Source organism: Cherax quadricarinatus, chromosome 14, assembly GCF_038502225.1.
Source record: "Cherax quadricarinatus isolate ZL_2023a chromosome 14, ASM3850222v1, whole genome shotgun sequence".
In the NCBI taxonomy this organism is placed as follows: Eukaryota; Metazoa; Arthropoda; class Malacostraca; order Decapoda; family Parastacidae; genus Cherax; species Cherax quadricarinatus.
In genome coordinates, this window is record NC_091305.1 from 39,705,531 (window position 1) to 39,718,772 (window position 13,242).

Sequence of the window (13,242 nt, forward strand, 5' to 3'; positions counted from 1 at the left end):
ATCCTCACTATCACTACCTAAAACGGGTGTAGGGCCACGGGATGTACTCCGGGATGTACTCCGGGATGAACTCCGTCCCCTGGGCACAGCATAGGGTACACTACCCGAGCGCATGCGGCGGCGAACTTACCGACGCTTCACTGGTGAATATGTTTCCTCACTATCACTACTCGAATGATCGTCGAGCGCAATAAAATCACAATCCACGTCAGAATCATCGTCATTACTGAAGTAAGAGGCCAGGCCACGGGAAAATATTAGTTTTCTCTTACGTTTAGGAACACCCGACCGTGAGTCACGAGTGCCCACACCAGAGGTAGAAGGTCGAGGATCGTCGGGGTTTTCTACACTATTATCGATATCCTGGTCATTATTTTCGGTCACTAACTTATCAAAGCCGTAGAATTCGTCTTCATTTCCACTTCCATCAGTGTCAGAACTATCAGACAGGAAGAGGAGAGTCCCAATTTTCCGGGGAGTGAGAGCTGACTTGCGACGAGACATGGTGAACAAGGGTGACTGAGCCGGCGTTCCCACAATGCTATGCAGGCGCCTAGATTTTTTGTTTACGGCGCACACCCACGGCGCAGACCCATTCTCTCATATGTAGGCCTATGAGCGCTTTTGCGCTAAATTTGACAGCGCTAGAATTTTGGCGTAGATCTACGGTTTGGACACTCACCGACCAGCCGTAGATCTACGGGACGGACCCTGAAAGGGTTAATATATTTATAGATGGGGTTGTAAAAGAAGTAAATGCTAGGGTGTTCGGGAGAGGGGTGGGGTTAAATTATGGGGAATCAAATTCAAAATGGGAATTGACACAGTTACTTTTTGCTGATGATACTGTGCTTATGGGAGATTCTAAAGAAAAATTGCAAAGGTTAGTGGATGAGTTTGAGAATGTGTGTAAAGGTAGAAAGTTGAAAGTGAACATAGAAAAGAGTAAGGTGATGAGGGTATCAAATGATTTAGATAAAGAAAAATTGGATATCAAATTGGGGAGGAGGAGTATGGAAGAAGTGAATGTTTTCAGATACTTGGGAGTTGACGTGTCGGCGGATGGATTTATGAAGGATGAGGTTAATCATAGAACTGATGAGGGAAAAAAGGTGAGTGGTGCGTTGAGGTATATGTGGAGTCAAAAAACGTTATCTATGGAGGCAAAGAAGGGAATGTATGAAAGTATAGTAGTACCAACACTCTTATATGGATGTGAAGCTTGGGTGGTAAATGCAGCAGCGAGGAGACGGTTGGAGGCAGTGGAGATGTCCTGTCTAAGGGCAATGTGTGGTGTAAATATTATGCAGAAAATTTGGAGTGTGGAAATTAGGAGAAGGTGTGGAGTTAATAAAAGCATTAGTCAGAGGGCAGAAGAGGTGTTGTTGAGGTGGTTTGGTCATTTAGAGAGAATGGATCAAAGTAGAATGACATGGAAAGCATATATATCTATAGGGGAAGGAATGAGGGGTAGGGGTCGTCCTCGAAAGGGTTGGAAAGAGGGGGTAAAGGAGGTTTTGTGGGCGAGGGGCTTGGACTTCCAGCAAGCGTGCATAAGCGTGTTAGATAGGAGTGAATGGAGACGAATGATACTTGGGACCTGACGATGTGTTGGAGTGTGAGCAGGGTAATATTTAGTGAAGGGATTCAGGGAAACAGGTTATTTTCATATAGTCGGACTTGAGTCCTGGAAATGGGAAGTACAATGCCTGCACTTTAAAGGAGGGGTTTGGGATATTGGCAGTTTGGAGGGATATGTTGTGTATCTTTATACGTATATACTTCTAAACTATTGTATTCTGAGCACCTCTGCAAAAACAGTGATAATGTGTGAGTGTGGTGAAAGTGTTGAATGATGATGAAAGTATTTTCTTTTTGGGGTTTTTCTCTCTTTTTTGGGTCACCCTGCCTCAGTGGGAGATGGCCGACTTGAAAAAAAAAAAAAATTATTGTTGTTGTCTTCCAATGCTATGTACAAGTAAACCTTAAGATGTCAACACTGTTTCAAAGTGTGACACTTATTGAAACCAAAAAAAAAAAAAAAAAAAAAAGTCACCTTATTTGACTTTAATGGGTTTTTTTGGGTTAAATCTACATAATGTGCTTTTTTTTTTTGCCTGAATTTCACTGGCAATATCATAAAATTTAATAAATCTGGAAGCACTAAAGCATCTTCCTGCTCGTTCCATATCCATTCAAGGTGTGGTGTTCCTTGAAATATGGAAATAAGTCACACTGTTCGATTTTATTGAGTTATCCAAGGTTCAATCTGCATAGTGAACTTTTTGGCTGAATTTCACTGATTTTATCATGAAACTGATAAATTTGGTACAAATAAGACACTTTCCTGCCAGCTGCATATACTATTTGTTGCAGGGAAGATAATGGTGACTCCATGAATGATGATGTCTCTTGCTTACATATTCTACCGAGGTAGCGTTACCCACGATGCACTGTGTGGACAACCCACTGGCTACTAGATATTTTTCCCAGGTGTAAGGTGGTAAACAAACCATACCACGGGCGGGGACAGAACCCGCGATCAGAGAGTCTCAAAACTCCAGACCGTCACGTTAGCCACTGGACCAGCTAGCCACAATAAGATTCGTCCGACTAGGTATATTTCTACACCATAGGAAGGTTAGCATAGGCACCACTGTGACCACAAATGAAAGTTTTCACAGACGAATCTCCAGCTAGCGTGGCTGTAATGAACTCTAGCTCAAGTCCCCTAAAAGCCATTAACATGACTCACGAAATCGTAATGCCACGATTGCAAACAAACCATACCATGGGCGGGGATAGAACCTGCGATCAGAGTCTCAAAACTCCACACCGTCGCGTTAGCCACTGGAGCAGCTAGCCACAATAAGATTCGTCCAACTAGGTATATTTCTACACCATAGGAAGGTTAGCATAGGCACCACTATGTCCACAAATGCAAGTTTTTACAGAGGAATCTCCCACTAGCATGGCCGTGACAAACTCTAGCTCAAGTCCCCTCAAAGCCATCAACATGGTATGGTTTGTTTGCAATTGTGTCATTACGATTTCATGAGTCATGTTGACAGCTTTGAGGGGACTTGAGCTAGAGGTCGTCACGGCCATGCTAGCGGGAGATTCGTCTGTAAACACTTGCATTTGTGGACACAGTGGTGCCTATGCTAACCTTCCTATGGTGTAGAAATATACCTGGTTGGATGAATCTTATTGAAGCTAGCTGGCCCAGTGGCTAATGTGACGGTTTGGAGTTTTGAGACTTTCTGACCACGGGTTCAAATCCCACCCGTGGTATGGTTTGTTTGCAATCGTGTCATTATGATTTCGTCAGTCATGTAGGGTGGTAGTAGGTCAACTAAACCTTTGAGCAGTGAGTTAAAAAAAATGGCAGCAGGTGACATATTTGAAGACACAGAAATTAGGTGCACAAGTGCAATGGGGAATTTGGTCCTTGTGTACTAGGAGGATGGAAAAAGAGTTAATGTCAATTATACTTTGCTTTTTTTTTTTTTTTTTTTTTTCAACAAGTCGGCCGTCTCCCACCGAGGCAGGGTGACCCAAAAAAAAGAAAGAAAATCCCCAAAAAGAAAATACTTTCATCATCATTCAACACTTTCACCACACTCACACATTATCACTGCTTTTGCAGAGGTGCTCAGAATACAACAGTTTAGAAGCATATATGTATAGAGATACACAACATATCCCTCCAAACTGCCAATATCCCAAACCCCTCCTTTAAAGTGCAGGCATTGTACTTCCCATTTCCAGGACTCAAGTCCGACTATATGAAAATAACCGGTTTCCCTGAATCCCTTCACTAAATATTACCCTGCTCACACTCCAACAGATCGTCAGGTCCCAAGTATCATTCGTCTCCATTCACTCCTATCTAACACACTCACGCACGCTTGCTGGAAGTCCAAGGTTGGTAGACAGCAACCACCCAGGGAGGTACTACCGTCCTGCCAAGTGAGTGTAAAACGAAAGCCTGTAATTGTTTTACATGATGGTAGGATTGCTGGTGTCTTTTGTCTGTCTCATAAATATGCAAGATTACAGGTACGTCTTGCTACTTCTACTTACACTTAGGTCACACTACACATACATGTACACGTTTATTTATACACACTCATCTGAGTTTTCTTTGATTTTATCTTAATAGTTCTTGGTCTTATTACTTTTCCTTTTATATCCATGGGGAAGTGGAATAAGAATCTTTCCTCCGTAAGCCATGCGTGTTGTAAAAGTCAACTAAAATGCCGGGAACAATGGGCTAGTAACCCCTTTTCCTGTAAAGATTACTAAAAAGAATAAGAAGAAGATACTTTGCTTATACTTTATAATCTTTCGTTTTTACTTATCAGCAACTTTGCAAACTTCTATTTTTAAACAAACAATAACAAATCTTATCAATATACCTTTTAAAAATTATAACAATAAATTAATATTTGATAGAAAAAATATACTGTACGTATATTATACATATTTACTTTCTATACATCAACCTAAACAATACTGATTAACTTCTATTAATCTAAATTTTCTTTCAAACTATAAAATAACTATTTTATAAATGGCCCCATGCAAGGTAGTCCCGAAAATTTTTGACAGCTCTCTCTTGTTCGCGCGTCTCAACGCTACCTGGTCGCATCAGTCGCACGTTACATATGGCTTCACCAGGAGCCTGGCCATAATATTTCATGAGGTAACATGCAAGTAGTACTCCTGTTCGTCCTCGTCCCATCCTGCAGTGAACACACACTACCTGCAACACCAAAGCCTTATGGATTAGACGAACTTAACGAAAACTACAACAACCTGGCTATCAGTAACCAATTTTCTATAACAAAAGTACTGCACGCTTAGAATTAGTCTGCCTGAAATGCCTAGGCATGCTAGTGGCTTTTTTTGTAGTTAATATTTTATAATATGTAAACCCCACATTGTAAGATATGCAAGGAAATAAACATTTTCATTTTCACTGTCATGATAAGTCAAAGGTAATCTTAATACTAATCTAAGTGTTGACTGAAATGCTGTCTAACTGATGGGCTTTCTGATTAACATATATTTTATATGCAGTAATGTGAAATGAACACTTTGAATCCGAATAATTTTTTCTTTTATTACACACAGTGTAATAAATGAGTCTATTTTGAAGGTGAACCATGTCTAAGGTACATCACTAACAACACTTCCCTAACACACAGGTACCCATTTATTACTAGGTAAAGAGGGGGTAGCAGGTGTAAGGACACATGTCTAACACCTGTGCCTGGGTCCTTATGTGCTACCAGGAAGCTCTGTGCATATGAAAATTAAACAAATGCTAAAAAATTAATTACCTTCTTTTCTCTATTGGCCTCATCGCAAATGGAAATAAATTTACTAATTTGTTCCATAGATGGATCTTCAAATTCCTCTATGTGGATGAGATGACACTTGAAGAGCTTGTTGGCTGACCTATGAGGTGGTGTTTCATCACTCAAAGTCACAATTACATCAACACCTTCCTTCCTGAACAAATACAAAAACAGTGACATTTATACAATGAAAATAAATAAATTTATAATTTTTTTTTAACACGTTGGCCATTTCCCACTGAGGCAGGGTGACCCAAAAAGAAAGAAAAACTTTCATCATCATTCAACACTTTCATCATTACTCATATATTCATAAATTTATAATATGAGCAAATAATTGTGATTGCTGTAGCCACAATCTCACAACATGAACAAAATTTTGAGCTGATCTCTTAACAACAAAATATATACACTGAGAGGTGTTTTTCAGGGTATATATACTCCTGAGAGTTTATTTTCATCCCTATTTTAGGGATGAAAATATTCTTGTTTGGTAGTGAAAATGTTATGTGCTGCCTACATAAGATTTAAACCCCATTAATCAATCTATCATTCTTATCTGCTTAGTCACAAATGCATCATGGAGAAGCCATATTACTTGGTCACACCCATCATACAAGTTATTACTTGATCAAACTCATGATGGGGAAGTCACATTAAGTGGTCATACCCATCCCATCATACAAGCCATTACTTGATCAAACCCATGATGGGGAGGTCACATTAAGTGGACACACTCATCATACGAGTCATTAGTTGATCAAACCCGTAATGTGGATGTCACATTAAGTGGTCACACCCATCATATGATTCTTTGGTGACAAATGATTCATAAAAATGTTATATTACTTTGCCACATCCATCATGTCCTGGTGGGATGATGTTGTAAGTGGGATGACACAAAGATCTATTCTGTATTTAACTTATTTAAATGATACAAAAATATTAGGTATGATAAACAATAAAAATAACCCAATCTCCTCAGGATGACTTGGGTAAATTGAATAACTGAAGTGATAAATGGATGTTGGAATTTAATATAAATGAAAGTCATGCAGTGGGAGAATGAAATAATGCCACATTAAGAATACAGACTGTGATTAAATATTGAAAGTATCAGACAAAAGGACCTAGGAGTTACTGTATAACCCCTGTATCCACTGATTCAGTATTTGCAGTTTCGGTTATCCACAGTTTACTGTGGCCCAAAATACCTCTTAATTTTTCATAATATTGGCCTCAAAGTGTAAAAGTAGAGAAGATGGCAGTTCTTCAGTTTCCCCATCAATGAAAAAGTGATAATTCTCCACTTATGAAGACAAATTTCAACTTCTCCATTATGGAAAACTAGAGGAAATAATAGCTAGAACTGAATATACCACAAACTCTAATCACACAATAGAGCAGAAAAGTAATGTGAAGGACCTGGGAGTGGTAATGTCTGAGGATCTCACCTTCAAGGATCACAAAAGTGCCAGTATCACATCTGCGAGGAAAATGATAGGATGGATAATGAAAACATTCAAGATAAGAGATGTCAAACAAACCATACCAAGGACGGAGATAGAACCCGCGATCAGAGAGTCTCAAAACTCCAGACCGCCGCGTTAGCTTTGAGGGGACTTGAGCTAGAGTTCGCCAAGGCCACGCTAGCTGGAGATTCGTCTGTAAAAACTTGCATTTGTGGTCACAGTGGTGCCTATGCTAACCTTCCTAGGGTGTAAAAATATACCTAATTGGATGAATCTTATTGTGGCTAGTTGGCCCAGTGGCTAACGCGACGGTCTGGAGTTCTGAGACTCTCTGATCACGGGTTCTATCCCCGTCTGTGGTACAGTTTGTTTGCAATCGTGTCATTACGATTTCGTGAGTCAAGAGATGTCAAGACAATGATGGTCCTTTTTAAATAATTTGTTCTCTCTAGGCTGGAATACTGCTGTACATTAACATCTCCATTCAAGGCAGGTGAAATTGCAGATCTAGAGAATGTACAGAGAACCTTTACTGCACATTTAAGTTCCATCAAACACCTTAACTACTGGGAATGCTTGGAAGCACTTGACTTGTACTCACTGGAGTGCAGGCGAGAGAGATACATCATAATCTACACCTGGAAAATCTTAAGAGGAACTGGTCCCTAATCTGCACACAGAAACCACTCCCTATGAAAGCAAAAGACTTGGCAGGTGATGCAACATATCCCCAATGAAAAGTAGGGGTGCCATTAGTACACTAAGATTGTTCAACAGCCTCCCACCAGCCATAATGGGAATTACCAATAGACCCCTGGTTGTCTTCAAGAGAGAGCTGGACTGATACCTAAAGTCAGTGTCAGATCAGCTGGGCTGTGGTTCGTACGGTGGATTACGTGTGGCCAGCAGTAACAGCCTGGTTGATCAAGCTTTGGTTCACCAGGAGGCCTGGTCGTGGACCAGCCCGCGGGGGCACTGATCCTTGGAATACCCTCCAGGTACTGTGCATAATTTATTAAATTTTAAAACAGGCATGCATAGGACTTGTATAGGGTTTGCTACTATCCACAGTTTCGGTATCCACAGCAGGTCCTTGGAACACATTCCTCGTGGATACGGGGCGACTTCTGTATTATTAAAATAAGTTGTCACCAGAAGACCGTATAAATGAAATTGTGAGAAACTCATTTGCTACTCTGGCAAATTATGAACTAGCTTTTAAAAGACATGAAATCATAATAAGACAATTCCAAACAAATCATAGAACAGGTGAAGTTGGGACCCACAGCAAGTGAATCCTAAAACTCACAGGCCAGTGTATTAAACACTGATGTGTGAGTTTTATAACTCACTTGCCGTGGGTTCAAATCCCACCTGTTCCCTGAATTGATTAGCTTTTAAAAGTATAGATGAATAAGTTCTTTAAAACTGTTTAAAACATATGTTCCAAACTTAGAATATGCAGCTGTGGTGCAGTGTCAACACTTTAAAAAACATGTAGGCAAGTTCAAAAAGGTTCAAAGAGCAGCAAAGTGGTTAGCAGAGTTAAAAATTATAAGTTATGATGAAAGGCTAAAAACAGTAAAGGTGCCTCACTGGTTGACGGGAGGCAGAGAGGGCATGTTAGCCCCATACAAGCTCATAAAAGACTACATGAAGACAATTTTTTTCGAACCAGCAACAAAGATAACAAGAGATCATAGTTGTAAATTGGGAAAAAAAGTGATGCTGAAGGGGTATTAGGATATTTTTCTTGACAGAGTGGTAGGTCAGTGGAATGAATTATAATATAGTAAGTGCTACAACAATTAATAATGTAAAAATTATTGAAGATGGGGCTTCACGAGGACACCTCTGCTCATGTAGCAACATAGAGGTAATTACAAATGGGTAATTACATTTTCACAGCCTTCATGGAGAGGTCACACTGGACATACTCCATGGGAAGGTCACAGCAGTAATACATTTCCAACTATTTCTTTAGGAGTGAGTATGTGCTGGCATGCACAGTTACATCCAATACATACACAGGTCTTGTATTCGTATACAGGTAGTGATGACCTGGCCAATACAAGAGTCTATAAGGGTGAGAATTTTCACCAAAAGGATACAAATACCTGCAAAACTTTGCTTCTTGACAACACACGAGATTTTATCTTAATAACACACGAGAATTATTCTTCATGAAATATACTTACTATCTAAAGAAATGTGTTAAACGAACTCTTCTGCACTTAAAGAGGAATTTCCTTGAACTATATCTTTTACCTAAAGCAATGTTATTCCATTTTAGTGTGTGAGTTGTGAAGACCCGATATTTATAGTTGCATGATCAGGGGAGCAGATTGTAACACCACCACCATCACTGTAATAACCATTACCACCATCATTGTAACAACCATTACCACCATCACTGTGTAACAACCATTACCATCATCACTGTGTGTAATAACCATTACCACCATCAATGTGTATAACAACCATTACCACCATCAATGTGTGTAACAACCATTACCACCATCACTGAGTGCAATAACCATTACCACCATCACTGTGTGTAATAACCATTACCACCATCACTGTGTGTAATAACCATTACCACAATCAATGTGTGTAATAACATTACCACCATCACTGTGTGTAGCAACCATTACCACCATCAATGTGTGTAATAACATTACCACCATCACTGTGTGTAACAACCATTACCAGGAAAAGTCGGTCGATGGATCTATAATTTCCTCACTAACAGAACACAGAGAGTAGTCGTCAACAGAGTAAAGTCCGAGACAGCTACGGTGAAAAGCTCTGTTCCACAAGGCACAGTACTAGCTCCCATCTTGTTCCTCATCCTCATATCCGACATAGACAAGGATGTCAGCCACAGCACCGTGTCTTCCTTTGCAGATGACACCCGAATCTGCATGACAGTGTCTTCCATTGCAGACACTGCAAGGCTCCAGGCGGACATCAACCAAATCTTTCAGTGGGCTGCGGAAAACAATATGAAGTTCAACGATGAGAAATTTCAATTAGTCAGATATGGTAAACATGAGGAAATTAAATCTTCATCAGAGTACAAAACAAATTCTGGCCACAAAATAGAGCGAAACACCAACATCAAAGACCTGGGAGTGATAATGTCGGAGGATCTCACCTTCAAGGACCATAACACTGTATCAATCGCATCTGCTAGAAAAATGACAGGATGGATAATGAGAACCTTCAAAACTAGGGAGGCCAAGCCCATGATGACACTCTTCAGGTTACTTGTTCTATCTAGGCTGGAATATTGCTGCACTCTAACAGCACCTTTCAAGGCAGGTGAAATTGCCGACCTAGAAAATGTACAGAGAACTTTCACGGCGCGCATAACGGAGATAAAACACCTCAATTACTGGGAGCGCTTGAGGTTTCTAAACCTGTATTCCCTGGAACACAGGAGGGAGAGATACATGATTATATACACCTGGAAAATCCTAGACGGACTAGTACCGAACTTGCACACAAAAATCACTCACTACGAAAGCAAAAGACTTGGCAGACGATGCACCATCCCCCCAATGAAAAGCAGCAGTGTCACTAGCACGTTAAGAGACCATACAATAAGTGTCAGGGGCCCGAGACTGTTCAACTGCCTCCCAGCACACATAAGGGGGATTACCAACAGACCCCTGGCAGTCTTCAAGCTGGCACTGGACAAGCACCTAAAGTCAGTTCCTAATCAGTCGGGCTGTGGCTCGTACGTTGGTTTGCGTGCAGCTAGCAGCAACAGCCTGGTTGATCAGGGGCTGATTCACCAGGAGGCCTGGTCTCAGACCGGGCCGCGGGGGCGTTGACCCCCGAAACTCTCTCCAGGTAAACCATCACTGTGTGTAACAACCATTACCACCATCAATGTGTGTAATAACATTACCACCATCACTGTGTTTAACAACCATTACCACCATCAATGTGTGTAATAACATTACCACCATCATGGTGTGTAACAACCATTAACACCATCAATGTGTATAACAACCATTACCACCATCAATGTGTGTAACAACCATTACCACCATCAATGTGTGTAACAACCATTACCACCATCACTGTGTGCAATAACCATTACCACCATCACTGTGTGTAATAACCATTACCAACATCACTATGTGTAACAACCATTACCACCATCACTGTGTGTAACAACCATTACCACCATCACTGTGTGTAACAACCATTACCACCATCAATGTGTGTAACAACCATTACCACCATCACTGTGTGTAACAACCATTACCACCATCACTGTGTGTAACAACCATTACCACCATCAATGTGTGTAATAACATTACCACCATCACTGTGTGTAACAACCATTACCACCATCACTGCATGTAACAACTATTACCACCATCACTGTGTGTAGCAACCATTACCACCATCACTGCATGTAACAACTATTACCACCATCAGTGTGTGTAGCAACCATTATCACCATCAATGTGTGTAATAACATTACCACCATCACTGTGTGTAGCAACCATTACCACCATCACTGCATGTAACAACTATTACCACCATCAGTGTGTGTAGCAACCATTATCACCATCAATGTGTGTAATAACTATCACCACCATCACTGTGTATAATAACTATCATCACATCAGACTGTGCAGAGTAGTGGTTCTCAGTCAATTTGCTAGACAACCAAACAGTCTTTGAAGAAAGTAAGGAAGCTTTGAGGCTTGAAGAAAGCAAGAGACCTATGATATTAATCAGCATTCTTGGCAATAAAAAATACATATAAACCTAAATATAGTAAGAAGACCCATGGTAAAAACTATGTTAGCAAAAATAAAAACTAATAGCATGAACCAATATGCAACGTAAATAAGTACCATCTTGCTAAAATCAAATAAACTATACAGTAGAACTTCGGCTTACGAGTGCCCCACCATACGAGTTTTTCAGGATATGAGCAGTCGCTTGATCAACTTTTTGTTTCTGGATACGGGCAAAAATTCAGGATGCGAGCTTCCCCCTCAAACAACTTTTTTTTAGCAGATTGAACATTAAAATGGTATAAAATACCGACAGGTTGTTAGGTAAGACACATATGCAACGGTTAGGTATCTTTAGATACCTAACCATTGCATATGTGTCTTACCTAACAACCTGTCGGTATTTTATACCATTTTAATGTTCAATCTGTCAGACACTGCAACACAAGGGTATCTTGGTACAGACCTGAAATCTACTTCGACAACTTCTACTAGTGAGAACGGGTGGATTTGAGAGGGACCTGACCTCCCAAAGTGACCTACGTCTCACTTCCTGGCGCTATATAAGGCTCCATCCTGTCCATTCAACTTCATATTGTTTCAGACTATGGAACAATGCTCTTCTCCAGACTGAGGGACTGACCACCTCAAAACTTTAAGGGTGATGGACTGATTACATTGTCTTCAAGTCTCTTCTGCTTCTATCAACTTTTCTGTACTCGACTGAAGAAGCCTACTGTGTAGGCGAAACATTTCAAAATAAAGATACCTAACCGTTGCATATGTGTCTTACCTAACAACTTTTTTTTAGACCTCCAGATCTTACAAAAATAAAAGTGAATATATAATTGTAGTTCACTGTTGTGATGTATTATGTTGTTTTTACTGCTGAAGACTGTAACTGCAACAGATATAATAGTATTTCTTACCTTAAATTGTGGGTGCTGGTGCTTGTGGATGATTGTGAAGAGAGTGGAGAGTTATGTTGTGGTCCTACTGAGCTAAGATGGACGGTAGAAGTTCTGGTACTGAAGTTGATGGTTGTACTGGAGTGTGCATAAATTCTTCAATGGATATCTGTTCTATTTTACCCTGCAGTACATTATACAACTGACGGTAAGGCATCAGCTGCTCTCGACACCGTTTCAGGGTCCTCTTCAGTGAAGTCTAACTTTAAGTCATTCATTAAGTCAGTCAAGTCATTAAGTCAGTCAAGTCATTCAGTCAGTCAAGTCATTCGGTCAGTCAAGTCATTCAGTCATTCAGTAAAGTCTGTAAGTCAGTCAGTCAAGTCATTCAAGCAGTCAGTCAAGTCAGTAAGTCAAGTCATTCTGTCAAGTCAGTAAGTCATACAGTCAAATCAGTAAGATCAAAACACAATTCACAAACACAGCTAGCTTGTAGGAGAGAAGTGGAACTTAACATGTATTCACGAAGCTGGGTTGGTGGTGTCGGGGGATGGCAGGGGATGGCGGGAGGTCTCCTCCGCTGACCCACAACAAGGCGGCTGATTGAGGTAGGGAATGGCCGCCACCACTTGTCACATAATCACATTTTATTCATTCTAGAGTATATATCAGGTTTCTATGTTATTTATATTGTTTATTATGTCATATTATATGAACTGTGATAGATAAATAA

At 40.4% G+C, this 13,242-nt stretch overlaps 2 protein-coding genes across 4 annotated transcripts in view; one reads left to right on the forward strand and one right to left on the reverse strand.

The window, feature by feature from the left end:
- Nucleotides 1-13,242, forward strand: part of LOC128703856 (oxysterol-binding protein-related protein 1) — a 648,989-nt gene that overhangs the window by 339,289 nt on the left and 296,458 nt on the right. The gene's annotated exons all lie outside the window — the stretch shown is intronic.
- LOC128699328 (dual specificity protein phosphatase 23) lies at nucleotides 4,477-5,520 on the reverse strand (the record flags this gene model as incomplete). The annotated part of the gene is given in 2 exon segments (XM_053791955.2): nucleotides 4,477-4,768; nucleotides 5,349-5,520. Coding segments are annotated over 2 exon segments (370 nt in total), but the record flags the coding sequence as incomplete, so codon positions are not given.